Source organism: Pseudorca crassidens, chromosome 2 (genome assembly GCF_039906515.1).
Source record: "Pseudorca crassidens isolate mPseCra1 chromosome 2, mPseCra1.hap1, whole genome shotgun sequence".
NCBI classification, from domain to species: domain Eukaryota; kingdom Metazoa; phylum Chordata; class Mammalia; order Artiodactyla; family Delphinidae; genus Pseudorca; species Pseudorca crassidens.
The window spans coordinates 36,461,432-36,486,532 of NC_090297.1; the positions used below are offsets into that span (position 1 = coordinate 36,461,432).

General features: G+C 52.6%; 2 protein-coding genes across 8 annotated transcripts in view; one reads left to right on the forward strand and one right to left on the reverse strand.

Annotated features, from left to right (window-relative positions):
- RNF220 (ring finger protein 220) overlaps positions 1 to 6,037 on the forward strand; it is a 220,303-nt gene extending 214,266 nt beyond the window's left edge. For 4 of the 5 annotated variants that reach the window (XM_067725881.1, XM_067725883.1, XM_067725885.1 and 1 more), the window contains 6 exons: positions 139 to 225; positions 363 to 418; positions 535 to 613; positions 3,938 to 4,046; positions 4,194 to 4,268; positions 5,019 to 6,037. In XM_067725881.1, coding sequence (XP_067581982.1) covers positions 139 to 225; positions 363 to 418; positions 535 to 613; positions 3,938 to 4,046; positions 4,194 to 4,268; positions 5,019 to 5,090 — 478 coding nt within the window. In that variant the 3' untranslated portion in view covers positions 5,091 to 6,037. Of the gene's footprint in view, positions 1 to 40; positions 226 to 362; positions 419 to 534; positions 614 to 3,937; positions 4,047 to 4,193; positions 4,269 to 5,018 lie in introns of those variants that run through there. The other variant, XM_067725884.1, reaches the window with a different exon arrangement.
- A 1,538-nt stretch (positions 6,038 to 7,575) lies between these two features.
- Positions 7,576 to 25,001, reverse strand: TMEM53 (transmembrane protein 53). Of its 3 annotated transcripts, XM_067725887.1 has the most exons (3): positions 24,875 to 25,001; positions 13,643 to 13,764; positions 7,576 to 9,135 (listed from the first exon to the last, which is right to left on the reverse strand). In XM_067725887.1, exons 1-3 carry the CDS (start codon positions 24,933 to 24,935, stop codon positions 8,482 to 8,484), a joined length of 837 nt encoding a protein of 278 aa, XP_067581988.1. In that variant the 5' UTR covers positions 24,936 to 25,001; the 3' UTR covers positions 7,576 to 8,481. The 3 variants fall into 3 exon arrangements, with proteins under 3 accessions (XP_067581988.1, XP_067581990.1, XP_067581989.1); XM_067725889.1 differs by lacking the exon at positions 24,875 to 25,001 and having other exon boundaries at positions 7,576 to 9,164; positions 13,643 to 13,755; XM_067725888.1 differs by lacking the exons at positions 13,643 to 13,764; positions 24,875 to 25,001 and adding an exon at positions 13,228 to 13,352.
- Between the last annotated feature and the right edge of the window lie 100 nt (positions 25,002 to 25,101).

Consider the following 25,101-nt stretch of genomic DNA (forward strand, 5'->3'; position numbering starts at 1 on the left):
TAGCGAGCACCTCCGGTCACTCATCCACACCCCCCCCCAGGGTCAGTGTCTCAGCTTGGGCCGGGGGAGCCCTCCTGAGGATTCAACCCTCATGGCCCACCGCAAACTAGGATCCATTGTCCTTGACCACCGTGCCAGATACACGGAGGCCGACGTCATCCCCTGCACAGGCGAGGAGCCCGGTGAAGCCAAGGAGAGAGAGGCACTCCGGGGCGCAGTCCTAAAGCAAGTGTGGGCACAGGCTTGGGTGGGGGGGTTAGAGGGATGGGAAGCCCTGAGGTGGGTGTCAACCCAGTACCCGCCCTCAGGGTTATCCTGCCTGCTTCAGGGCCCACTTCGTTTTTCTCCTTCCTTTCCTCTAGTGGTGGCCCTCCCAGCACACGCATCACACCTGAGTTCTCTAAATGGGCCAGTGACGGTAAGTCCTGACGCAGGTTAGGAGTGATGGGGGGTGGTAGTGACTGCCTTAAGCCCAACCCCTCACCTGTACTGCCCAGTCTGGCCAGAGTGTGAGTTGCCTCTCTGTCCCAGCAGAGATGCCATCTACCAGCAACGGTGAGAGCAGCAAGCAGGAGGCCATGCAGAAGACCTGCAAGAACAGTGACATCGAGAAGTGAGTGTTTGGCCAGGAGGGAGGCCTGGGGAACCACAGCTCAGTTGGAGGGCGAGGGGCCCTTTGCTACCAGGAAGGCCTGGTGCCCTGGGCACACAGCCGACGGTGGGGCCCAGCTGGTGCTGAGCATGCCTCTGTGAATTGATCGCTGGGCCCAGGCCCTGGGAGCCTTGGTGGAGGGAGGAGCAGTCAGCCTGCCTGCCTGCCCGCCCGCTGCAGAGGCCTCCGCCCAGGGAGTGTGATGTATGGCTGCCCAGCCCAGCCAGCACACTTGATTCATCTCCAGTTTCTGTTTCTTAATCGGGAGCTAAATTGGTTTCATTTTTCTTGTCCCGGTGGCGCTTGCAGTGGGTTTTAGGCAGGAGTATTGGGTCTCATCACTTCTGGTAGGAATTTTTGGCCGGTGTTCTCAGGCAGGGGAAAAGGGGATCCGTTAGCACTTCTCCCAGGGTTGGGCAACCCCTGGCCTGGATCCTCAGGAGCCACCAGGATTTGAAATCAGCAGGGCACCTTACTGCCTTTCCAGAAGCCCAGGCAAGGCCAGTTCTGGCCCCAGGAGGTGGCATTGTCCAGTTCTGGCTGCCTGGAGCTGCTGCCATTGGCCATTGCCTAACTCCTCACACCCGCCCCTCCCTCCTCTCGAGGCTAGGTTGCCCAGGGTTAAAAGGCAACCTCTTCATTCCAGGGCCAGTGTTCCATCTTGCCTTCTGCCAAGAGAGTGGATTGCAGGCCGGTGCAGGGCCGGGTCGGTGGCCCAGGGTCACCTCCCATTTGTTTCCCTCCATTTTGTGTTGTCATAAATTCATTCCAGCCCGTTGTGGTTGATCAGTTTATCTCGGCCAGGGCCGTGAGTGCTGCTGGCATGATGTATGGGCCGCAGCGTGGGGCCCAGCTGCCCATGAATCACCGCAGCTGCTCCATGTCAGCGCCGGAGCGGGCCGCACGGGTTCGGCGCAACCAGCTTGAGGTGGGGGGGAGGAATGACGTATGGATGTTTATTTAATAATTCTCTCCTACTCCAGCTGAGCGGGGCGGGCGGGGCCGTAAGGGGCACCTACACTCATCTGGAGGGGCTGCTCATAAATCAGAAAGACAAGATCATTAATCAGGGATGGCGCCCAGGGGGAGGTGGGGGCCAGAACCAGTGGCCATCCATGAAGGTCCTACCCGCTGAGGGCTGGGGGAGCTGGGGACTGTCCCACCTGTGTGAGCACAGGCACCAGTGGGCAGGGCTGTCTGGGATGAGCTGGGGACTGGCTTAGTCATGTGCAGAGATCTCCATTGGGTCTGGATTTGCCAAGATTAGGGCCCTTCAGTCCCCATGATGTCTCTCTTCCCCGTACACATTATGGGTTCCCATCCTAGATCTTTTTCACAACCTAGGGGAGGAGAAAGGCAGGAAGACATGGCTTCTTCCAAGAAATTCTCCACCCCATACCCTAGAGGGGCTCAGGAATAGCTCACAACCTACCTGGGTCAGGGGCCTGGAGGACTGGGTAGTTCACCAGAGCAACGAATAGAGGCCAGTTATGTGCCGAGCAAATCCAAGATAGGGTGGGCTCTGGAATTGGATGTGGCCTTGGAGCCTTTGGAGATGGAAGTGGGAAATGGCTTCATTCTCTCCTGGCCTCATCCTTTTTGCCTTCCCAGCTCTAACTCATTCTCTGGTTTGGGGTTTGACAGTTAGTTTTCTACTCGGGTAGGCTGCCCCCAGCTCCAGGCCTTGGTTTCCCAATCTTTGAAATAACCTCATAGGATCAGCCTGGTCCTTGGAGAGGAAGGGAACACAGCTACCCATCCTTGTCTCCTTGTCAGGAACTTACCAACAGTCCAGGTGGGGATGGCACATAGAGCATTGGGCAAAGTGCCTGGGGGAGGAGCCAGCCGTGCAAGTGCTTGTGAGGAAGGAGGGGATGGTAAAAGCTTTCCAGAGCTGGAAAGTTGAATGGATGCTCCCAGGAAATCCGCCAATGCCAGGAGGAGTTGTAGTCAGAGCCTTTCTCAGCTTCCCTGGAGAGAGGCAAGGCAGAAAGCATCATGGACCCATGGAGTGATGGATCTAGAGCATCCCTGACATAGGGACACAGCCATCAGGAAGTCACATTCTGGGTTGCTGCTAGTGCCCTAAAAGAGAAAGGTCAGAGATCAAAGTTCATTGCTGCCCATGAAATGTTTCCCATCATCCTACCCATGCCCCCCCATTACCACTTACACCCAGCAGGGACAGACTACCTGTAAGCTTTCAGGCTTTCTGGGCCAACTCTCTCCCCTAAGCTGGCAAGACAGGCCACCCTAGGAGATGGTCCTTGCCCACACACCACCCTTGTGATTCTACCTCAGCTGATTGAATACACCCTTTAAACCTCAGCTCTTACCCTTTACAGCCCTCTTCCAACATTCTCAACAACTTCCTGTAAATTGCCAGTAAGATAAACTTTCCTCTCTGATTGCGGCATCTGGGGTCTTCTTGGACACAGTCTCCTTTCCCAGTGTAGCACCTTCTGCTTACTCAGAAGTGAGCCTTCCAGCCAGATGGGGCTCTAGGGCCTCTAGGCCTTGTTCCCACTGTTCCCTCAGCCTGGAGGCCTGTCTCCTCCTGGGTGTAGCCAGTGTAGGGTAGCGGTTACTTACACAGTTACTGGTTGATCACAGAATCAGTCTGCCAGGGTTTGAATCCCATCTTCCCCACTCTGTGAACCTTGGACAGGCTACTTTTTCTGTGCTTAGTTTCTTCATATATAAAATAGGAGTATTAGGATCTCATCATGGGGGTTTTGTGAGGTGTAAATAAGATAATTACTTTTAATCCCTCCGTACAATCCCTGGCATTTAGTAAGTGCTTAATAAATTTTGGCACTAAAACGTTGGAAGTAGAAGTGGTCAGGTTTGCAGAATTGTAGGTGCCAGGAGAACAGAATGGAATGAGGGGACTGGGGTCTGAGAGGCCATTCAGGTTGATGGCACAATCCACAGAGGAAATCATGAGCACCTGGACTAGGGGTGGTAGCTATGGAAAGAAGTGGAGATGCCAGAGATACTAGGAGCTAGATGACAGATTTTGGATGTGAGGAGTGACTGGGAAGACGTGGTTTGAGAATGGTTCCCAGGTGTCTGGTTTAGAAATTCACCAGGACGGAGGTAGAGGAGCAAGGAGAGGGTGAGGAATGCAGTTCTGGAATGTGGAGTGTGCAGATCGAGGATATGGGTGGGGCGTCTAGCAGACAGCTATATATGCGATTCTGGAATTCAGGGGAGCTGTAGGCTGGAGGTTCAGGTTAGGGATGCCAGCCTGCTGCCTGCCCAGGTATGCCATCCTCTTTGCAGAATCACCGAAGATTCAGCTGTGACCACGTTTGAGGCCCTGAAGGCTCGGGTCAGGGAACTGGAGCGGCAGCTATCCCGTGGGGACCGTTACAAATGCCTCATCTGCATGGTGAGAGGAAGGGAACCTCGGGCGCCCTTGCTGAGGCTTCAGTGCTCCCTGGGGGTTGGAGAGGGTCTCTGCCCTGTGATCTGGGCCCTTCAGAGGGTGGGACAGCCTCAGAGTGACCCCTTCCTTCTCTGCCCATTTTCTCCCTAGGACTCATACTCGATGCCCCTAACGTCCATCCAGTGTTGGCATGTGCACTGTGAAGAGTGCTGGCTGCGGACCCTGGTGAAGTGGCATGGGGGTCGGGAGTGGGTGGCCATTTGGGGTACTGCCCAGATGTCCATGCTTGTGCTTGAGCCTGCTTCGGGGGAGGAGGAGCGAGGAGCAGGGGAGCAGAAGCATAGACCACAGCCCGAAGCCAGGATGTTCACCCCCAAGCTCACTACCCTCTCTCCTCCCCGACCCCAGGTTTATTAACTTCTCCCCACCGGTGGGTTCTCTTGCCTGCTCCCTTCCCCCATCCCCCCACCCCAGCAGGCCCACGTATGACGCATAGCAGTGAGATCCCGGGTCAGGAGGAGGCTGGGTGTGGGTAAGCAGGACCAGGGCCTCAGCCCCTCCCCCTCCCATTACTAAGCTCCTTCTGCTCCTGCCCCTGTTCTTCGCTCGGGAGCAGCCATTAAAATGTCGCCCGGAGACAGCAATAAAAGGCCCGGACGTGGGCTCTGTGTCCTGATCAAAGGCCGCGTGTAATCTCGTTAGGGCCGCAGCAGCCACAGCTGGACCCAGCCTTGTTCTCATTACTGGGGCTCCCGCTGCGGGCCTGGCCAGCCGGTTTGATCCTGGCGTCTCCCCAACACAGGAACGTGCCTGCCTGCTCACAGAAGCCGCGCATGCCTCCCCAGCGCAGGCGGGCAGGACCAATCCGAGGCCCCAGCACAGTGGTTCGGGGAGATGCAGCTGCAGGCCCAGGGGCTCACACGAGCAAATGTGCGGCACAGGGTATAACCAGAGCCCTCCCTGTTCTCCCTGCAGGGTGCCAAGAAGCTCTGCCCTCAGTGCAACACCATCACAGCGCCCGGAGACCTGCGGAGAATCTACTTGTGAGCTAGCCACCCCAGGCAGGCCTTGCCTCGAGCGCCCCATCTGCCCCGCCTGTGACGTGACCCCCCTTGTACATACTTACACACAGGTTCCCCGTGTACATACATGCACACACGAACGCGCACACACATGCACACACACAGGACTCGAGCCAGAGTGGAGGCTGAGGCCCAGGCCCTGCCTGCTGGCTCCCACCAAGACTGGGGACCATACCTGTTCCAGGTTCCGTTCCCAGGGTGGGGCAGGGAGGTGGGGGTAGGGGGAGTAGCCAGGCAAGGCTCCTGAGATCCAGCACCCCCCCCACACCGACTGACAGATGGACAGACAGACATGGAAACACCAGACTGAAGCACATGTAATATAGACCGTGTATGTTTACAATGTTGTGTATAAATGGGACAGCTCCTCACCCTCTATCCCGTCCCCTGCCCTTTGGTTGTATGATTTTCTTCTTTTGTTAAGAACACCTGGAAGCAGTGCCTCTTTCAGGGCTGGCTGGGGGCTCGGCCCATCCACCTCTTGGGGTGCCTGCCTCTCCCTCCCCACTCCCTCTCCCGTGGTTCTCTTCCCTCTCCCGTGTGCTCGGTGTTCAGTGGTGTATATTTCTTCTCCCAGACGTGGGGCACGTGCCCCAAGGGACATGATCCTCTCCTTAGTCTTAGCTCCTGGGGCTCCTCATAAGGAGTTGGGGGAGGGGGGAGGCACAGGAAATGGGAACCGAGCTGAAGCAGGGGCTGAGACTGGGGCTGGATGAGGGTGCTCCTGGCTACCCAGCCTTCTGCAGAGAACCTTTCCTGGGATTAGACTGCTGTTCCCAGGGAAAAGTGTTTGTCTCCCCTGCCCTTCTTGTGGGCCCCATGGTGTGATGCTGTGTTTGTATATTCTATACAAAGGTACTTGTCCTTTCCCTTTGTAAACTACATTTGACATGGATTAAACCAGTATAAACAGCTGCTGCCTCTGTGCATGTGTATAGGAAGGGGTGGATGATGGGGTGGTATGAACAGAGGCAGTTAAGGGGTTAATTCCTGGCCGCAGTGCGGGAAAGGACTTGGCTACGGGTTTGTAAAGCAGTGTGGGGTTGGTCTGCTCAGGGGCCCTGGAGCACTGTCGGTGGGGGTGAGGCCGGGACCTGGACTCCTGACTATTGATGGGTAGGGGCTCCAGGTTAATTCCTTATCGATGCAGAATCGTCAGCTCGTTAATCACAGAAGAGGTCAGAGCTTGGGGCTACAGAGGGGTTGCAGGCTCTATCCCCCAGTCTAGGGCTGGAACAGCTATAAGCTTGGGTGAAAACCTAAGCCCCAAACCTCTGTCCGTTTCTAGTCCCTTGAAGTGAGCCAGGGACCAAAAATGGAACCACCATCTCAGTCCCCTGTGGCTTCTTCTGTTCTCCATCCTAGTGACCAACAGCCTGGTATAGTTAACTGCCCAGATGAAACAAACAGTAGGAACCCCCTTTAACCAAAGTGGGCCTTTAAGTCAGGGAACTGAGGCTGGGCAGCCAGCACTGGAGATGGAGCTTTGTCAAACAGTTATCCCCATGGCTGCCCAATGCCAGTGAGTGAGCAGCATTCTGGGTACTTGGGCAGGGGCTCAGAGCTGCAGATGAGTCCTTGTCCCCCACACACAGAAAGCTGTTTTGACAAAACAAGATTCTGCTAAAATTCAAGACCTCAGAGTATCTTTATGACTCCAGACTCCTCTCCTTCACACATTCTCACACAGCAGGCCCACCCTCCATCTTCCCAAATCTGACACACCTGTCTCCTCTGGGCTGCCCACAGTAAATATTATAGAATCAGGTCCAGTTGGCAGCTCCTGTCCCTCTCTGCACCCAGATGACAAATCACCCTGGTTGGAGTCCAGCGAAGGCCCTTCACAGGCCCAGGCCCAGCTTGATGACACCAAATATTCTGAAAGCAAGGATCCTGGGCCCCAAGATTTTAGGGACTGTATGTGGCCCGTTGAGGCGGAGCAGCCGCAGTGACAGCTGAGGGTTTGGAACAGAAGTGGGCAATGCCCAGCCCCCCGGGCTGGCTCCTTTCGGCTCTCTACTCTCCCCTCTGCCTGCCCTGGACTCACGTCAGTGGGTGCTTGATGGCTGGTTACTTCCACCCTGGGGACCATATGCTAACAGGAGACGTTAACCCAGAGTGAGGGCATGAAACCCGCTCTGCTGTGGGATCCCTGAGCACTGTCGCGTGCAGCACTGCCACCTGTTGGCCATGGCTAGGAATGCAGCCATGCAGGCATAGGAACTGGCTGCCACAGTAGTGGGGGAGTCCCAGAGGGCTGAGGCGATGTAGGGAGAGCTTGGCTTGGAGCTTGGAGACAGAGCTTGGAGACAGAGGGTCCATCAGCCCTGAGACTATCTATCAGGGGTCAGCTCCCACCCAGAGCTTTTCCAGCCATCTCCTTCGCTGCAGGTCAAACTTTCAAAGTCCATCCCTGCCCCCCAAGTCCCTCGATCACCACAGTAAGCTCATTAAATCAACAAAAATTTATTGAATGCCAGCTATGTGCCAGCATTGTGCAGCAGTGACTTGTAGAATAATAGATGATACAGGACTCTCTAAGGCTGAAGCCACCACTTCTACCTACAGAGGATCCAAGTGGGTCCCCCTCAAGGAGATGAAGGAGTTTTTTTCAGGCCAGTGGTTCTGGTTCTGGTCTTTAGGGCTCCTGACTCAGCTTGTCCCAGCTCCCATCTGGCGCTGCTGTCTTCCTGCACCCCACTCCCTCTGCCCATTACACACACATCTTGCAACTTTCCTGGATCTAGCAGCTTCTGGCAAAGTGTGGTACACCTGGACAGGCCCCCCACCTGTGTACCCTCAGCTCCCCATCTGGCTTCCACATTAGACTCCCTGGCAATGAGAAGCCTGAGTGAACTGCTAAATGGGATCCACAGGGACGGCACTCCATGCTGTGGGGCTCTGCCCTTCCGGGACTTGGGAGCACAGATCACAGCTCCTGCCCCAGCCTGCCCCTACCCTCTGGCGCCTCCCTGCAAAGCTCACCTTCTATTCAAGGAATCAGAGATCAATGCTGGGGCTCATCCTCTCCCCTACCCCCCACCCGCAGCTTTATTAACCCTTCACAGCCTAAATGCCACAGGAGTCAGCAGCCTGTTGCACTTATCCAAACACAACCACTGCTAGGCTTCCGCAGAGACCTGCGCAGGCACTCCTGCCCCAAGAATCCTGGGATAAGCAGACCACCACAGTCCCCAGGACAGAGGCCCATGGAAATTCTCTACCTGGAGGACCATAAAGTCCCAGAGGGCTGCAGGGAGTTGAACCAGAAGAGGACCCCACCCATGGATGTAGGTCATGGGGAGGTGTCAGGCATTTATTTCTGGAGCAGAGGTGAGGTGGGTAGGGCAAGGACCTCAGCACCGGACGCAGCTGCGCATGAAGTTGACACAGAGGCTCGTGTAGTAAGTAGGGTAGTCACGGAGATGGCTGACATGTGCAGATGACTTGAAGTCCACAGAGTGCACCAGGACCCGGTGCGCCAGGCGTGCCTCCACCATGCGCTCCACGTCCCTGGCCAGGACCACCTCGTCGGCCCTGGAGTAGAGGTAGAGCTCTGGCCAGCGAGAGGCTGCGTCGAGCAGCCTGTCATAGAAGTGAGTGTGGAAGAGGGAGGTGAGTGGCGCCAGCAGGACGTGGAACAGGACTGCCACCAGGGCAAAGGCCACCAGGAGCAGCAGGCGCAGCGCGGCAGGCCGGGGCTCCAGGATGGCTGCCAGCGCCCTCAGAGCCCCCAGCAGGTTGCCGTCGCCAGGACCACTGTCAAAGATGGTGCCCACCACACGCAGGTGGCAGAAGCGCCGGTGGGTCTGCAGGAGCTCCAGCACGTATCGGTACAGCATGACGCCGGCGTTGCTGAAGACGTGGAAGAGCAGGGGCTCCTTCTCAACCTCGTAATCAAAGAGCAGCTCAAGCAGCTTCTGGGCCAAGACACGAAGTGAAGGGATGCCCAGGGACTCAGAGAAGAAGACCATGTGCCAGGGGGCTGTGTATCGGATCACAATGCAGCCCTGAGGAGAGGAGAGAGGCCCTGTCCATCCTCGGGGATGGGGTGGGGAGGTGGGGAGCAGCTAAGGTCAGAGGGGTCCAGCAGCTCCAATTTCCACAGGCCCATAAGCTGGCAGTGCTCCAGGCCCTGCTGCAGTCTGGGCAACAGCTCACCTCTCCTAGACGCAGGAAGGTCCACTCCAGGCCCATTTGTGGAATAAGCGCTTCATGCTGGCCAAGCCCCCTCAGCCTGGGATGGTATGCGAGGCCTGGAGCCCAGAGCTCACTTTGGAAACATCTGGGCTGACCAGAAGGAAGCCTCCTCACTCTGGTCCGCTCCCTGTCTCCCTCCCACCCCTGACCCTGCACCCTCATCTGCTCAACTCTGGCACATTTAAGGCCTCACTGCTTGGCTACACCCTGCTACAGCGACTCTGCTCTTGCCTGTCCCTACTTCCCAGGGACAAACAGGTATCCCCGCAAGACCCAACACCCGAGACAGCCTGCAGGCCCAGCCTTGACCACCAGAGGCCACCCGTGAGCCAGGCCCACATGGCGTCAGTCTCTGGCCACTGCCACCTTCCCGCAGGGCCCTGAGAACAGAGGCCATACTCCCAAATGTCTGGTTCCAAGGCCTGGGATCACTCCTCACTCTCCCTGAAATTCCAAATACAGTAAACTCCGTTGTTCCTCAAATTCTAAAATCTTAGCTAAACTCTCTCTAGGCCTCTGTGCCCCTCAATGCCTGGGTCAAGTACACCTCAAGGTCTCCACACAGATCCCCTTCTAGGCCAGTTAGAACAGGCAGCCAAAGCCACCCTGAGTCCTAATCCTCTCTCACTAACATGTGCCAGAGACAAAGGGCCCCTTGCCGGGGGAATCTGAGTTAGGCAGGCTCTGGGGTCAGACAGTTCTGGGCTCAATTCCTGGGACCAGCACTTATTAACAGTATGGATGAACAGCAATTTACTTCATCTTTCTGAGTCTGCATTCCCAGCTGTAAGTTGGGATAACATCCATCTCATGGGATTGTGGTGAAAATGAAACGAAAAAACGTACCTTGAGTGCCCAAAACAGCACTTGGCACAAAGTCCTCAGCTAAGAACAGCAGTCATTAGTGGTGGTAGGAGTAATAACAAGGAGAAAATTACATGCGCGCAGTACTCGAATGACCCAGAGCCAGAGAGAGATGGTCAGCTGAGGTAACCCTGCCATCAGCCTCCTGACCTTGTCCCCTCCCGCTGACTGTGATCACATGTGCCCCAACTCCTCCTGGCTCTGCTCTCACCAAGACCCTAGCGTACCTAAGCACCCCTCCCAAGACTCTGCAGGGGGGGTCACGGATGCTACCTGGCCCCGCAGATCTGGAAAATTTCACAAAGAGCTCTGCTCCAACTCCCCAGAGGGTGCTTTCCACCCACCCTCAACTTACACACAGCATCGCCCACGAACGCAAACATACTCCACACCACCACACACACACAACCCTTGGGACTAAACACAGCCTTGTCCGCCTCACACCCCACAGATGCAGACACCCATGGCACCCACTGCACCACCTGTGAAGTGCACAAAAAAGCACAGCCACCAACGCACACCCACAGTGCACACACCACTGTAGGTACTACCTTCAGGACCCCACACATGTGCGTGCACACACGCCCACACACGCTTCTCCCCAGAAGCATTCCCATGCAGCACTACCTGTTGATACAGGCATAAACCCAGCAGCAAGTTCTGGGAACTCACTGTCTCTGAGGGCGCATGTGCCCTCCACCTCCACGTCACCCATGAGTGCATGCACAGAGCTTGCCTTGTGAACGCCCAACACCCCCTGTGAAGGAAGGGCATATACACCAAGCTTCCCTGGGCCTCGCTCTGAGGTTTCCATCTCTGCTGCCACCTCCCGAGTCAGATGCTCCTGGAACCCCCCTGCACCAAGGGCCGGGCTCTCACTGGCTGTCCGATCCCAGTCTCTTCCCTCTCCTCTGAAGCCAACCATCTCTCCATCTCCACACATGCTCGGTCCCAGCCTGATCCATCTGCCCTCACCTCACTCTACTTTCAGTCTCTTCCTCGTTCCAGATTCCTGCTCAAACCGATCTCATTAAAAAAAAAATTAAAGCCTCTGCCTTCCCACCATGTTCCCCTCTAACTCTGTCCCACCCTTTCTTCACCTTCCCAAACTTTGACACCCTCTCCACCTGGTCCCCTCCCACTGACTCACTCTGACAGCTGCACTGCTCTTACCATGGTCGCCCAAGTTCTCCCGAATGGCTAAATCCCATGACACCTTTCGGTCCCCACCGTACTTTCCTTCCAGCAGCATTTGGGATTACGAGCGCTTAGAAACACTCTCTGATAGCCCTGGCTCTTCAATAAGACAGAAACAGGAAAAAATGGACTGTTCTAGACTTATAAGAGACTTAAGGAACGAAATAACTAGATGCAATGGGCGATCCTGGATTGGACCCTGGTTCGGGAAAATCAACTGTAAAGGACACTTTGGCGACTATCAGAGAATCTGAATATGGACTGGAAACTCGATGAGATTAAAATGTATTAACATGGGACGGTGGAGATCATGGTCCGAAAAAAAGCAGGATATAAAATAGTGTATTCAAGAGATCTTATTTAGGTAAAGAAAAGATGCACAAACAGAAAAAAAGCTGAAAGGATATATACTAAGGCTAAATAGAGGTGATCTCTAGGGGACAGACTGACGTTTTTATATTCTTTTAAATAATAAAGTATCAGGAGTTTGGGGTGGGAAAATTTTTTTCTCTACCCCCATCTTATCCTCCTGACCAGGGGGTAAAGGCACCCATTCCTTTCCCAGACAACCCCCTGCCAACGAGCGCTGCCACCTCAACCCCTCTGCCTTCCCTGGGATCACTTCCTCCCTCCACTCCATCACTTCCTCCCATGCCGTCTGCCCCAAGAACATCTTTCCTCTCTCCCTCGACAGTGGTCCATTTCCCTAAGACTCTCTTCCTGTGGATTCCATCACATTTCCCTGAGTTTTCTTGTCCACCTGTAGCCACTCCTCCTTTCCACGTGGGACCCTCTTCGTCTTCTGCTCCTTTAAGCTTGGGTTCTGTCCTGGGCCTCTTCTCCTTGCCCTCTACACACTCCCTGGGGGAAATCTCATCCACCCCAGAGCCCACGGCTTCTCTTCTAGTGCTCCTTGTTTCAAAGAACCCAGGATCTGCTGCAGCCAGAAACCTGGCATTACCCAGACCCCTCCCTATCCCTGTGCCCACACACAACCTCTCATCCAATGACCACTCTACCTCCTAACAAGCTCCTTGATCCATCAACTTCCCTCCACCAGCACCACCAGCCCCAAGGTCCTGGCCACCTCAACAAACTCACTTCCCAGCCTCTGGTCCTGGCCCCCACAATCCTTTCCCCACTCAGCAGTGAGGGACTCTCAGAAGCACAAGTCTAACATCACACCCCTGTTTAGTCCCCTGAGGACCCTCCCAGCCTCATCTCTTCACACTTGCCCTTTCTTTTGTCCTCTGTTCTGGCCACACTCACCTATTCCCAGTCCTCTGCCTGCCCTCAAGGGTCTTAGTCTAATGGAGAAGCCAAACCAGCCTCACCCAGTAAGTCGAATTCAGAAGCAGCTGAAACTACTTAAGGAATAAGGCAATGCCAGAGGACCAGGCTTGTTGGTTGAGGGGAGGCCTCAAGCTCAGAACTACATCTTTCCTCCAACTCCTCTCCCATTCCAGGGCCACCACACACCTGGGGCACAGCACAGACGTGGGTCAGTGGAGGGAGGCTGAGAGGAGGGGGCCCCAGCTGGCCCTTCTCCCAGGTGACTGCCATTCCTCCTCAGTGCAGGGCTTCCAGCTGGTGGCTGGGGGTCTGTACTGATGCCTCCCTGCTTTGGGAGGTCTGGGCTGAGGAGGGCAGGGTCAGGCCAGCGGCCAAAGCTGTGAAACGGGCTTCCCAGAGGCTCTCTCCAATAACCACAGCCTCTACATACAACTCTTGGTGCATCCTGAGATGAAGCAAGGAAACCGCAGTCCTGAGTCTCTCTTCCAAGAGGCCCTTCTACTCTGGAAACGTGAGGGGCCATGGTCAGCCCTAAGACAGAAACTCACCTGGTCAGAAAAGGAGAAAGCCCCAGGAGTCCAGACTATGCCCAGCACACCCGGCCCAGGTTCCTGCTGCCCAGAGTGGCAGCACTAGCCAACAGAGACTGGAGGTCTGGGCTGACTCCGCAGCTGGGAGCACATCTGGGATGGGCTGTCCACTGTGGGGCTTGGGGAGGAAGGAGGGGGAGCAGGTCAGGCGGCTGAAGGGGACAGACCAGGCCACAGAGCTGGCTGCAAAAGGGTAGATAATCCTGCCCAAGTCCCCATGGGCCCAGCGTCTTCCTCACAGGCCATTCTTGGTGCCATTCCCAGGCCTTCCTGGGCTGACTGGTGGTCAGCCTCCACTGCAGCCCGGAGATGCTGGGAGAGCCCCGCAGAGCGGCCCCAGCGCACTGGGCGTCCGCACACCTGCAGTACTCACCCTTTTGTGGTAGATGGCACTGTATTTGGCCAGGTTCTTGTCGGTGCAGCCACCCCAGCCCAAGAGAATCACCAAAGGCTGTCGAGTCCCCGCCTCCTTCCCACCTTGGTTGGGGCTGTCCTCTGAAACACAAGCAGGATGAGACTGTCATCCCTGGAGCTAGGGTTCGGGGTGGGGGTGACTAGCCAATCCAGAGCCAGCGCTACTCGGGCTGCTGGCAGGGGAGCGCCAGGTGCCAGGCCCAGGCATCCTGCCGGTCCCTGTGCCTCAGGTTCCCAGGGGGCTCCTTCCTCTGTCCTTCACTTCAACTGGCTTTTAGGCTTCTCAGGAGGCACTGCAGGGTGACTGGAAAAACCCACCCGAGGGCCCCTTTCTTTAGTGACTCCAAGACATAGCCCAGGTGAGAAAAGTGAATAAATACTTCCACCATGCAATTTCACCTTCTAATCCAGGGATCTACAAACTACAAGCCATGGGCCAAATTCGACCCAAGATCTGTTTTCATATGACCTTCGAACTAAAACTAAAAATGTTTTTTACATTTTAAAATGTTTTTGTTTAAAAATCAAAAGAAGATTTTGTTATGTGAAAATCATATGAAATTTAAATTTCAGTGTCCACAAATAAAGTTTTATTGAAACACAGCCCAGCTCATTCATTTACATAATGTCTACGGCTGCTTTCAAGCTAAACAGCAGAGTGGAGTAGCTGCAACAGAGACCACGCAATTCACAAAACCTAAGATACTGCCCTTTACAGAAAAAGTTTGCCAGTTGCTGTCCTAATTCCATGAGCAGACGGAAGAAGAGGTCTTTAAAAGGAGAAATGGGAGACTTCCCTGGTGGCGCAGTGGTTAAGAATCTGCCTGCCAATGCAGGAGACACGGGTTCGAGCCCTGATCCGGGAAGATCCCACATGCCACGAAGCAACTAAGCCCGTGCGCCACAACTACTGAAGCCCACATGCATAGAGCCCGTGCTCTGCAACAAGAGAAGCCACCGCAATGAGAAGCCCGCACACCGCAACAGAGTAGCCCCCATTCGCCGCAACTAGAGAAAGCCTGCGCACAGTAACAAAGACCTAGCGCAGCCAAAAATAAATAAATAAAATAATCATTAAAAAAAAAAAAAAAAGGAGAAATGGATAGGGCAGTATAAGCAGGGAAGTGAAGCAGACAGACTCTGGCGGCCACTACCAAACCACCCACCCTGTCCTGACAGAGAAGAATAACAGCCAGTATTTACTGAGGTTTAACCCTCACAACAACAATACGAATAATATTAGTACAGATGAGGAAACTGAGGCACAGAGTGGTTAAGTTACTTGCCTAAGGTCACACAGGAAGTGTAGAGCTGGGAATCTGGTCCCTGCTCCCCATCCTAGCTAAGTCACTTGAGACCTCCTGTGCCACCAGCCCCGTCCACAACTAGAAGCTCATCTCCTTCGGTGATGTGCCAAGGCACAAGCCACCTGCCTCCTCCATGGCTGCTTCTGAAGGCCTCCCTGCAAGCTTGTCGGTCAGACCTCATCTCATTTCCCCTGCCAAGTGAGTACCCACCCTCCTTGGGGCGACTTCTGTGCACGGACTGTCTGTTGCTGGTTATCTGCCCTTCTGAAAGGACCAGGGTGTACCCTTCCAAGGATCAAGCCACTTGGCTATGCTCAGCTGCCACCCTAAGATTTACGGATGCTGGTGGTGACCTGGCGACAGTAAATTTCAAGGCTAGTTAAGAGGATGGTAAATATAAATCACTAACCTTTGGACAAAAGGAAGACAACAATTTCCTGTGGAAATTAATGTGATTGAAAAGTTCAGTGTTCTTGCTCTCCAGCAGTGGCAGCTCCGGCCTTTGGAGATTGACTGCCTGCACCCATGGGGATGCCAGACTGAGTTGCAACTCAGCCTGGACCAGGAGCTCCCAGCACCTCAGTCCCTTGCTGACCCCTGCCAGCCGTTCCAGGCTCCCCTGACACCGGCCTCAGCCTCTGATAAGAGAGATGGTCCCACAGCTCTAACCAGGCCACTCTAAATATTCTCACCACCTTTCTTGGCCTGGTGGCCTCCTGTCCTTGGCCAGGGCAGCTCTTCGCCTGCACTGGCCTTTCTGGTGAAGAGGCTCTATTTGGGCCTCACTGGGGCCCTGGCCCAACCTTGCTGGCAATGACTACCCGTAAAGCTCAGGCTGCAGCAGCCTCATGCGTGGTAATCGACAGCTACAGTTTGGATCTGCCTTTGACCCACTGAGGTCCAGCAGCTGGATTTCTGAGACTTGCCCCAGGGAGGCTCCCTAACCTCTGTGCAGCTGTCTGAGCATGGGCTCCCCTCCCCCAGCCTATGGGGCTCCCCTCCAGGTACCACCACCAAGACACCAGCAAAGGGTTTGGGGGTTTATCTCAAAAAGAGAGAAGGCAGCCAGGGGCGGTCACATCCCCTGGTGGCCGCCCTTACCAGCAGTGGTGGGGCATTCCCAGTCCGGGAAGGTTCAGACACTTCTGCCGGGCCTCTGAGCTGCCCCTCACCCCACAGCAGGGCTCTATAACTCCACTTTGCTCCACTGCAGGTTTTGCCGGCACCCTTGGCTTCACCAACTCAGGCAGAAATGACTCTTCACCAGACACACAACTCCACGGAGAAACTCAGAATACGGACACCCTGGACACACTGCCTCTTCCCAGAGCCCAAGCTTTCCATAACATTCCTAAAAGGAGGGAATTTGTCCTTCTACTCCAGCCAGGCATTTGAGGGCACCCCCCTGAACCACAAGGTGCTCCTCCTACCCACAGGCATCTCCCACGCCCCGACACAGTCTCTTCCCAGGGCCCCCTCTCCATGCCCATTCCTAACTCAGAGCCTTTGTCATGACCTCCTCCCACTGGAGCCACGCTGCCCACTCTGATTCTAGACATGGAGCACTATAAACCAGAAAAGTCCAAGATGCTCCGGGAACATGGCTGAGAGAGTGATCGTGACCGGGAAAGGCCTCCCACAGGAAGACTCGCTTGCTGTGCTGGACTTGACGGACCGTAGGAGCATGCCAGGTGGAGAAAGGGCATGAGCAGGGGCAGGGGACGATGGAGATATTACAGTTGCTCTGGGGCACGGCAAGCAGTCCTAGGAGGCTAGAAGCCTGGAAGAGGGAGCAGAAGTGGGCAGGAGAGCTGCCAAGAGTGGGACTGGGGCCCGATCCTGAAAGTCCCCCAAGCCATGCTTAGGAGTCAGGATTTTATCCGGAGCAGTGGAGGGCGAATGAAGATTCTGGAACTGGGGGAGTGGCATGATCCAGTGTGTATTGATTAATGACTTGCACAATTACTCGTATAATGTCCGTCTCCCCTCAGCCAGTAGGCTCTGTGAAGGCAGGACCTGGGTTTGTTGCATTCAGCGCCAGATTCCCCGTGCCCAGCGCTGTAGCTGGCCTGTCTAGGCACTCAGCAGAAACATGCTGAATGAATGAACACGTGGCTGCAAACTGAAAGACAGATCCAAGGAGAAAGAGCTGGCATTCTTCTTGTTACCTATTGCCCTTTCCAGAGTAATAAAAGTAAGAGCTATGGCTATTGTTATTTATTGCCACCTCCGGGTCATGATTCCTCCATTCTCTGTAAAAGCCCCTGCTCCTTTTATGCTCCTTCCACTGGTCATTCCCCATCCCCCTCCCACTGCTGACATCTCCTGGCCTCTGGCCACTGCCCCTCAGGCACTGAAGACTCGGGCACTGGCTCTGTCTCCCACTTCTACACCAGGACTTACCACAGCCCTGCACAGGCAATCAAACCCACCTTGGTCCTAAACCATCACAAACCTCTCTGAATTCCACACCTCCTTTAGCTCCTACCTCCCCCTCTTTGCCATCACCAAGAAAAACAATAATGATAACAACAAAAAGAGAATTGTGTCAGGAACTATCGAAGCACTTTTTATATCAACTCATTTAATCCTCACAACAATTGTACGAACAAGGTACTGTTATTATTCTCATTTTACTGATTAAAAACTAAGCCACAGAGATGGTATATAATTGTTCGAGGTTACACAACTAATAAGCAGTGAAGCTGGAATCCAAACCCAGGTGGTCTGACCCAGAGACTAGCTCATCACCACTACCCCAGGGGGCCCCCTGGGTAAAAAAAACAAGTCTTAACCAAATCTCTTTCCACTCAGCTCCAAACCCGTACACATGGCTGCCTCTGTATATCAACAGATCCAACACCAACCTCTTCCACCTGCTCCTCCTCAGGGACTGGCCATCGCAGTCAGAACCTCAACATACGCTGCCTCATTTGGTCCCTTGACCACCCTAGGAGTTAGCTACTATTGCTAACCCCGTTTTACAGATAGGAAAACTAAAACACAGAGAGGGTAAGTCTTTTTCCCCCAAAACACACAGCCAGGAAGTGGCACAGCCAGCATGCATCTCTGGACCACCATGCCACACTACCCCCCGCCTCCAGGACCTTGCACATGCTCCTCACTCCCCAGCCCTGGAGGCTGATGCTCCATGTTATGCTTTGCTAATGCCCATGCCACCTGCTGAGTCAGCTCACTGTTGACATCCAAGAAGCCCCCCTTGATGCCCTCCCCAGCCCCTTCATCACTAGACTGGGTTAGATGCCCCTCCTCTGTATTGTCACAGCACCACCATCACCATGCCACTGTACTTATCCACTGCACTGAAAGGGCCCGTTAAGAACAGGTCGTGTTACTACTGTAACACGCAAGGCAAGTTGGCAAATGCCTGAACCAGAGCAGTGGGGGACAGGTAGGAAGGGGGAAGGAAATGATAGGGAGAAAAGAATCACAACAATTTTGGAACATGTATTAAAAGCCTCAAAAAACGTGCACTCTTTGACTTAGTAATTCTACTTTTATGAAAGAAAAATGTTTAATCATACGGAAATAGTCTGTAATACATTAAACATACATTAAACATATGGAAATAGTCTGTAATACATTAAACATACAACATACATAATGTAAACATACATTATGTCTACAGATCATAGACATAAATGTAAGACCTAAAACTATAAAACTCTTAGAAGAAAATGTAAGAGTAAATCTTTGTGACCTTGGATTAGGGAATGGTTTCTTAGACATGACTAAAAGTACAAGGAATAAAAGAAAAAATAGACTTCATCAGAATTGAAAACTTTTGAACATCTAAGGACACCATCAAAAAGTGAAGAAACCGGACTTCCCTGGTAGCGCAGTGATTAAGACTCCACCTGCCAATGCAGGGGACACAGGTTTCGAGCCCTGGTATGGGAAGATCCCACATGCTGCGGAGCAACTAAGCCCGCGCGCCACAATTACTAAGCCTGCTCTCTAGAGCCCGCGTGCCACAACTACTGAAGCCCACGAACCTAGAGCCCATGCTCCGCAACAAGAGAAGCCACCGCAATGAGAAGCCCGCGCACCCCAATGAAGAGTAGCCTCCGCTCACCACAACTAGAGGAAGTCCACATGCAGCAACGAAGACCCAATGCAGCCAAAATAAATAAATAAATTTATTTTTTTTAAATGAAGAAACCCACGGAATGGGAGATAATTTTTGCAAATCATATATCTGATAAGGGGTTTGTATCCAGGATACATAAAAAAACTCTCACAATTCAAAAATAAAAAGACAAATAACCCAACTTTAAAATGGGCAAAGGATTTGAAGACATTTCTCCAAATAAGATGTACAAATGCCCAATAAGAACATGAAAAGGTGCTCAACATCACAGTCATTAGGGAAATGAAAATCAAAACCATGAGACAGCACATTATACCCACTAGGATGGCTATAATAAAAAGTCAGATAATACCAAGTGTTGATGAGGATATGGAGCATTCAGAACCCTCATACACTGCTGGTGAGAAAGCAAAGAAGGTGCATCTACTTTAGAAAGCAGTTTGGCAGTTCCTCAAAAAAAATTAAACATTGAGTTTCCATATGACCCAGCACTTCCACTCCTAGGTATATACCCAAGAGAACTGAAAACATATGTCCACACAAAAACCTGTACACGAATGTTCACTGCAGCATTATTCACGATAGCCAAAAAGTAGAAACAATCCAAATGCCTATCACCTGTAAATGGATGAAAAAAATGTGGTATATCCATTCAATGGAATATTATTTGGTCATAAAAAGGAATGAAGCACTGCTACAACATGGATGAACCTTGAAAACATATGTTAAGTTAAGGAAGTCAAACACAAAGACCGTATATTGCATGATTCCATTTATATGAAATGTCCAGAATAGGCAAATCCACACAGTAGAAAGTAGATTAGTGGCTGCCAGGAGCTGGAGGGAGGGGGAAATGGGGAGAGACTGCTAATGGTTCAGGGCTTCTTTTGGAGGTGATGAAAATGCTCTGAAATTAGACAGTGGTGACAGTTGCACAATTTTGTAAATATACTAAAAACCAATGAATTGCACATTTTAAAAGGGTGAATTTTATGGTACGTGAATTGTATCTCAATAATGTTATTATTTTAAGAATTAACAGTAACACATTAAGCGAAAAAGGAAGCTGCAAAGAAGTAAGTACAACAGAATACCTATATACATACATACACACATACCTACACATACTTATGTATAGAAAAAATACATCAAATATTAATAGCAATTATTTCTGGGATCAGAGGCAATTTCTTTTTCATGATTTTTTTTTCTACTCACTTTCTAAAATCCCTATGTATCACTTTTGCAATGAGAGTTAAAATATTATTTTTTTTAAAAGGGTGGGGGGAGGTGTCCTGCAGAGTCAACAGCACTTGAGAAGTCAAAGAGATCATGGATACCCAGAAGCCCCTTGGCGAGGCAGAAGTATTCTTTTCAACCCTGGCACTTCTTGAGTACCCCACAAAACAATTTAATCCCACGGGCTCTCTGTCCTCTGGACTTTTCTCAACAAACAACACTGACACCAATAATACAAGAATTACAGATACATACTATATTGTACAACAGTTCAAGTCATAAAACTAAAGCATAAATTGGATTGTGTATATCCCAGGGGCATATGGGGAAGACAAAGGAAAGGGCTGACAAGATAAGACTCTGTGGAACAATATGTGCTTTTCTTCTGCAAGCCAGAACGAAAATACAAAGAACCTGTTTTCTTCTTAAAATACAAGGAATAAAAGGATCCTCAATTCCCTCTACTCCCAAGAAATACTTTCTAGAGTCTCACAGTTCCTATATTTAAACAAAATTACTTCATTTTAAATTTACTTTTTTTTTTTTTTGGAGTAACAGCATAGGAGAGTAGCATGGTATCTAGGAGTGCATACTGTATAAAACCATACCTGGGTTCAAGTCTCTGGTTCTGCCACCAATAACTATGAAACAGACCTTGAGCTAGTTCTCTAAGCTTCAATTTCCTTATCTGTGAAATGGGGATAATAATACATAGGACTGAATAAGACAGTGACTACTGGGGGCTTAGCATGTTACCCTGGCACAAAGAAAGAGTTCAATGAATTGAAGTTATTATTACTTCATGAGGAATGCATGCTCACTGTAGAAAAAGCAGAAAATGAATATCTCATAAAATTGGAACCATACTGCTTTTGTAATCTGCTTTCTTCAATTTAGCAATATATTGTGAACATCTCTCCCTGTCGGTTTATATATCTCTACCCCATTCTTTTTAGTGGCTGCAGAGCAGCTATAGAATATTTCATAATTTATGGTGACCAAGCTCCCATTATTGGACATGATGTTGTTTCCAATCTTTTGCTGTTATAAAAATACTTTAATGGACACCTCTTTCTTCCTGCATGTCCTTGACTGTTTCCTAGAAATGGAACTGTATTCAGGCAGTACTTCCTGCTGGCAACTGAAATCTGCACGCACAGGCTTTGGAGTGAGGCTCCCACGTTGGAATCTGGGATAACTTGGGGCAAGATACTTCACCTCCCCTGAGCTTCTGTTCCTCATCTGTAAGACGGGATAAGAGTACTCCCTACTTCACAAGGTGGTCGTGAGAAGTAATAAAATCATAAGAGAGGTTCCTGGCAGGCCTGGCATGTGAGCCAGGCATGGTCAACAATGTAAGTGCAACAGAAACCACAGAGACCTCAGGCAAAGGAGGCCAGCAAAGGGTCCTTCACGTCTGGAGCTCAGATCCAGGGCCTAGCACGGTGCCTGGTATAAAGCAGACAAATTAGGAAGGGTTTTTATTAATGTATGAAAGAAAACATACCGTGATTAAAAAAATAAACAAAACTCTACTGTTTAAAAAAGAAAAGCACCTACGGGGTCCCCACAGACAAGAAGAGGGTCTAGTCCCAACCCTTCGCCCGGGCCTTTGAGGCCTCTCTGGTATGACAGCTCTTGAGATTTTCTCTCCGGCTCCTGAAAGCACCCGGCGGCCTGCCGCCAGGGCCCTGCTCTCTCGGGCCACTCTCAGTCCCCCCAGTGCCCCTAGTTCTGCACTTCCTGCTGCTCCCCATCTACCTGTCAGCCCTCCCGCAGCTCCAGGTCCAGCTTGGGCCACTCTACTCCAGGAAGGCAGCTGACCCCTGGGGCCCACCATGGTTGTTTGGACTGTGGTCCACCCCAGACTGTTTCCCCGGTGCCAGGGAGAACTTCCTGGGGGTCAAGACAAGGTCTACATTTCTTTGACCCCGGCAGGCGCTCAGCAGAAGAGCAGACTGACAATTAAGCCTGGGCCTACAATAAACCTATCACTTCCCTTCTCTGTGACCCCCCCCCCACCACCGAAGGCTTTCTTTGTACTCTAAGAGTGAGCCCCTTGTCCCAGCCTCATTAATTCTGTGAATCAATTATTTCTAAAAAATGTTTACTGAACATGAAAGCAACAGGGTGCCTTTAAGAAGGCCTGCTGGCCTGCCAGTGAGCTGCAGAGGGGCCCCAGGGCAGGGCTTGGCTGACCATTCTCTGGCTGGGAGGAGGGGCAGCACAGCCCTGGCCTGGGATGGCAGAGCAACTTGGGCCGGGCCCAAGTGCTGCCCAAACGACTCCCTTCAGCTCATTTGGCACTTCATCCTTGCCAGGCTCTGGCAACACTGAGCAAAACCTCCAGCAACACGACAGGGATCCCTGCTGTGGGAGCCCTGAGAACAGAACCTTCCCCAAGGAAACGAGATGAGAATACCCGACTCTCACTTAGGAGGGTGAGGGGATCACTGGTCAAAGAGGAGTGGGTGGGATGGCGGGAAATGCTAGGTAAAGGGATCAGCTTCAGCAAAGGACCAGGCAGACGACCCTCATTTGGCCCAGACAGCCACGGATACTTGCTGGTGGGAATCCCAGCAGAAGGACCCTGGGCTCTGAATGACCCCAGATCTGTAGCTGCCTTCCAGCTAACTGACGTGCCAGCAGAAGCTGCTCGCCTCTCTATCAACTCACAGCAGTGCTGGGCTCTGTGGCTCTGATGCTCAATTATGGGGGAAAAGCAATTCCAGAAACCAAATATGACTGTCCTTCACACTTCTCCACCATTAAACAGTAATTGCAAAAGAGAGACAATCTCTGGACCCCCAAAGATTGTCTGTGAAGCCCTGTCAGCCTGGAGGGGAGCTCTCTGCAGACAGGAAGAAAACAGATTCAGGGGATCACAGTGCTGTCACTTCCTTCTGAGGGCCATACCGCCTTGAGGTCAGCTCTGGGCTATGCACTTTGAGAGGGAAAGGAATGAGAAACCAAAGCCAGTGCAGAGGAGCAACCAGAAGGAGGAGGCTATTAGAACCACACCAGAGGAGGAACAACTGAAGGCCCTGGAGGTATTTCTCTTGGAGAAGAGAGATGAGCTTGAAAAGAGAGGAAGAGAGACTACCTTGCTCTGTGTTGCACCCACCACGACCTCCTAGCCCTGCGGTTACCACGTCTTTGTGAAACCCCCTGCTTCTAAGCCCTCAGCCCTCCCCAGAACCACAGCTCCTTGAAGGAGTCTGTGTGTGAGTCACTTCTGAGGCACCAGCAACTAACCCATCGCCAGGACACAGCAAATGCTGAACTGAAAGCAGAAATGACAGGAAGGCCTACTGTGGCTCAAGAAAGGGAAGTGCTTTCTAACAATCCCAGTTGCCTCCAACAGGCCAGGATATTTGGGAGGAAGCATCCTGTCAGGGAAGGGTCTGCTAAATTATGGAGGACTTTGAATACCATGCTAAGGAATCTGGATTTGATTTATCCTGAGGGCAATAAGGAGCCACTGAAGGGTTTTATGTAGAACAGTGATAAGATCAAAGCTTTGCACTGGGAAGATGGTTGTGGTAGCAATAGAAGAGGCTGAGCTGCAGCTGGAGGTGTGAAGACGATGTGGAGTAAGGCAGGCAAGACATGCAGCTTAGGCTGGGGTGCATGTCAAGGCTCCTCTACCATGATTCCCAATCAGGGCCAAACTCCATTCTCTGGGCCCCCAATCTGACTCACACTGACAGGGACCCAGACCTGTTCTACAGGCTACTAATTTTGTGGAGCCTCCCACACATCTTTCTGTAATGATATGACTGTAGAGAGGAAAACAAAGCTAATCATTAAGCTCACTCTGTGCCAAGCATTATGCTGGGTCCTTTATACAAATAATCTCAGTTGTGCAACCAACAACCCTAGGAGGGAGGTTACTATTGGTACCCCAGCTGTGCAGATGAGGAAACCGAAGTTCAGAGCTGGAAGCATGCCAAAGGTCATCCAGCTACTAAAGGGAGGAGTCAGGATTTGAGCAGACTTCTATTTCATGGCAGAGACGGCTCTGTAACCACTGCCAAGGAGAGTGCAGAGGAGGGAGGGATGAAGGCTCTGTGTCCTGGGCTTTTGCATGGACCCCGAGGAAAACAGTGGATGAAATATAATGGGTGGGACCCCTAACCACAACTGCCGAAGAAAGGCTAGCAGTGGGAAGCCCGACCCCAAACAAAAGAATCAGGAGGGCCTTCAGCTACCAGGAGAGAAGCGAAGGTACGGGCCTGGGAACTCTGACTAAAGAGACAGAAAGAAGGGCCCCAGCCTACGGGGTTAGGGGTCGGGTAGACGCCGCGAAGGGGCGGGGCTCGGACACCAAGAGCACTCTGGGGGAGGGGCTTACTAGGGGGCGGGGCTCTCTGGACCCGACTAAGTCTAGGACCTGCGGTGAGGGGGACCCCCCCGTGAGGGGGTGGGCCGCGAGAGGACAGGGCCGCAAGAGGGGCGGGGCCACAGCTGCGCTTGAGACCCACAGACTCCTTAGGTCACCTCCCCACGACTGGACCCAACCCTCATTCCATACCCCGGCTCCGGCAGGGCTGATCCGGGATCTCGATGGTGTAGTCCAGCTGGGCCGAGGCCATGATGAAGGCGCCGGCCCTCAGCTCGGGCCTCCGGCCGGAACTCTCGTTCACGTTCCCGCACCTCACCCGGGGGCCTCCTGGGCACCGCCCAATCACCACCCACCTCCCTCGACGCTACCCAATCCCTGAGCCGCGCTCTGTGACCTCCCGCCTTAGCAACCAGCGA

Excerpts from the sequence above, each read along its gene's own strand:
- TMEM53 (XM_067725887.1), bottom strand. The coding sequence starts at position 24,935 with ATGGCCTCGGCCCAGCTGGACTACACCATCGAGATCCCGGATCAGCCC. Across the intron at positions 13,765-24,874 it reads TCAGCCCTGCCGGAGCCGGG|AGGACAGCCCCAACCAAGGT; the intron begins GTATGGAATGAG and ends CTTGTGTTTCAG. Across the intron at positions 9,136-13,642 it reads GTGCCATCTACCACAAAAGG|GGCTGCATTGTGATCCGATA; the intron begins GTGAGTACTGCA and ends TCCTCTCCTCAG.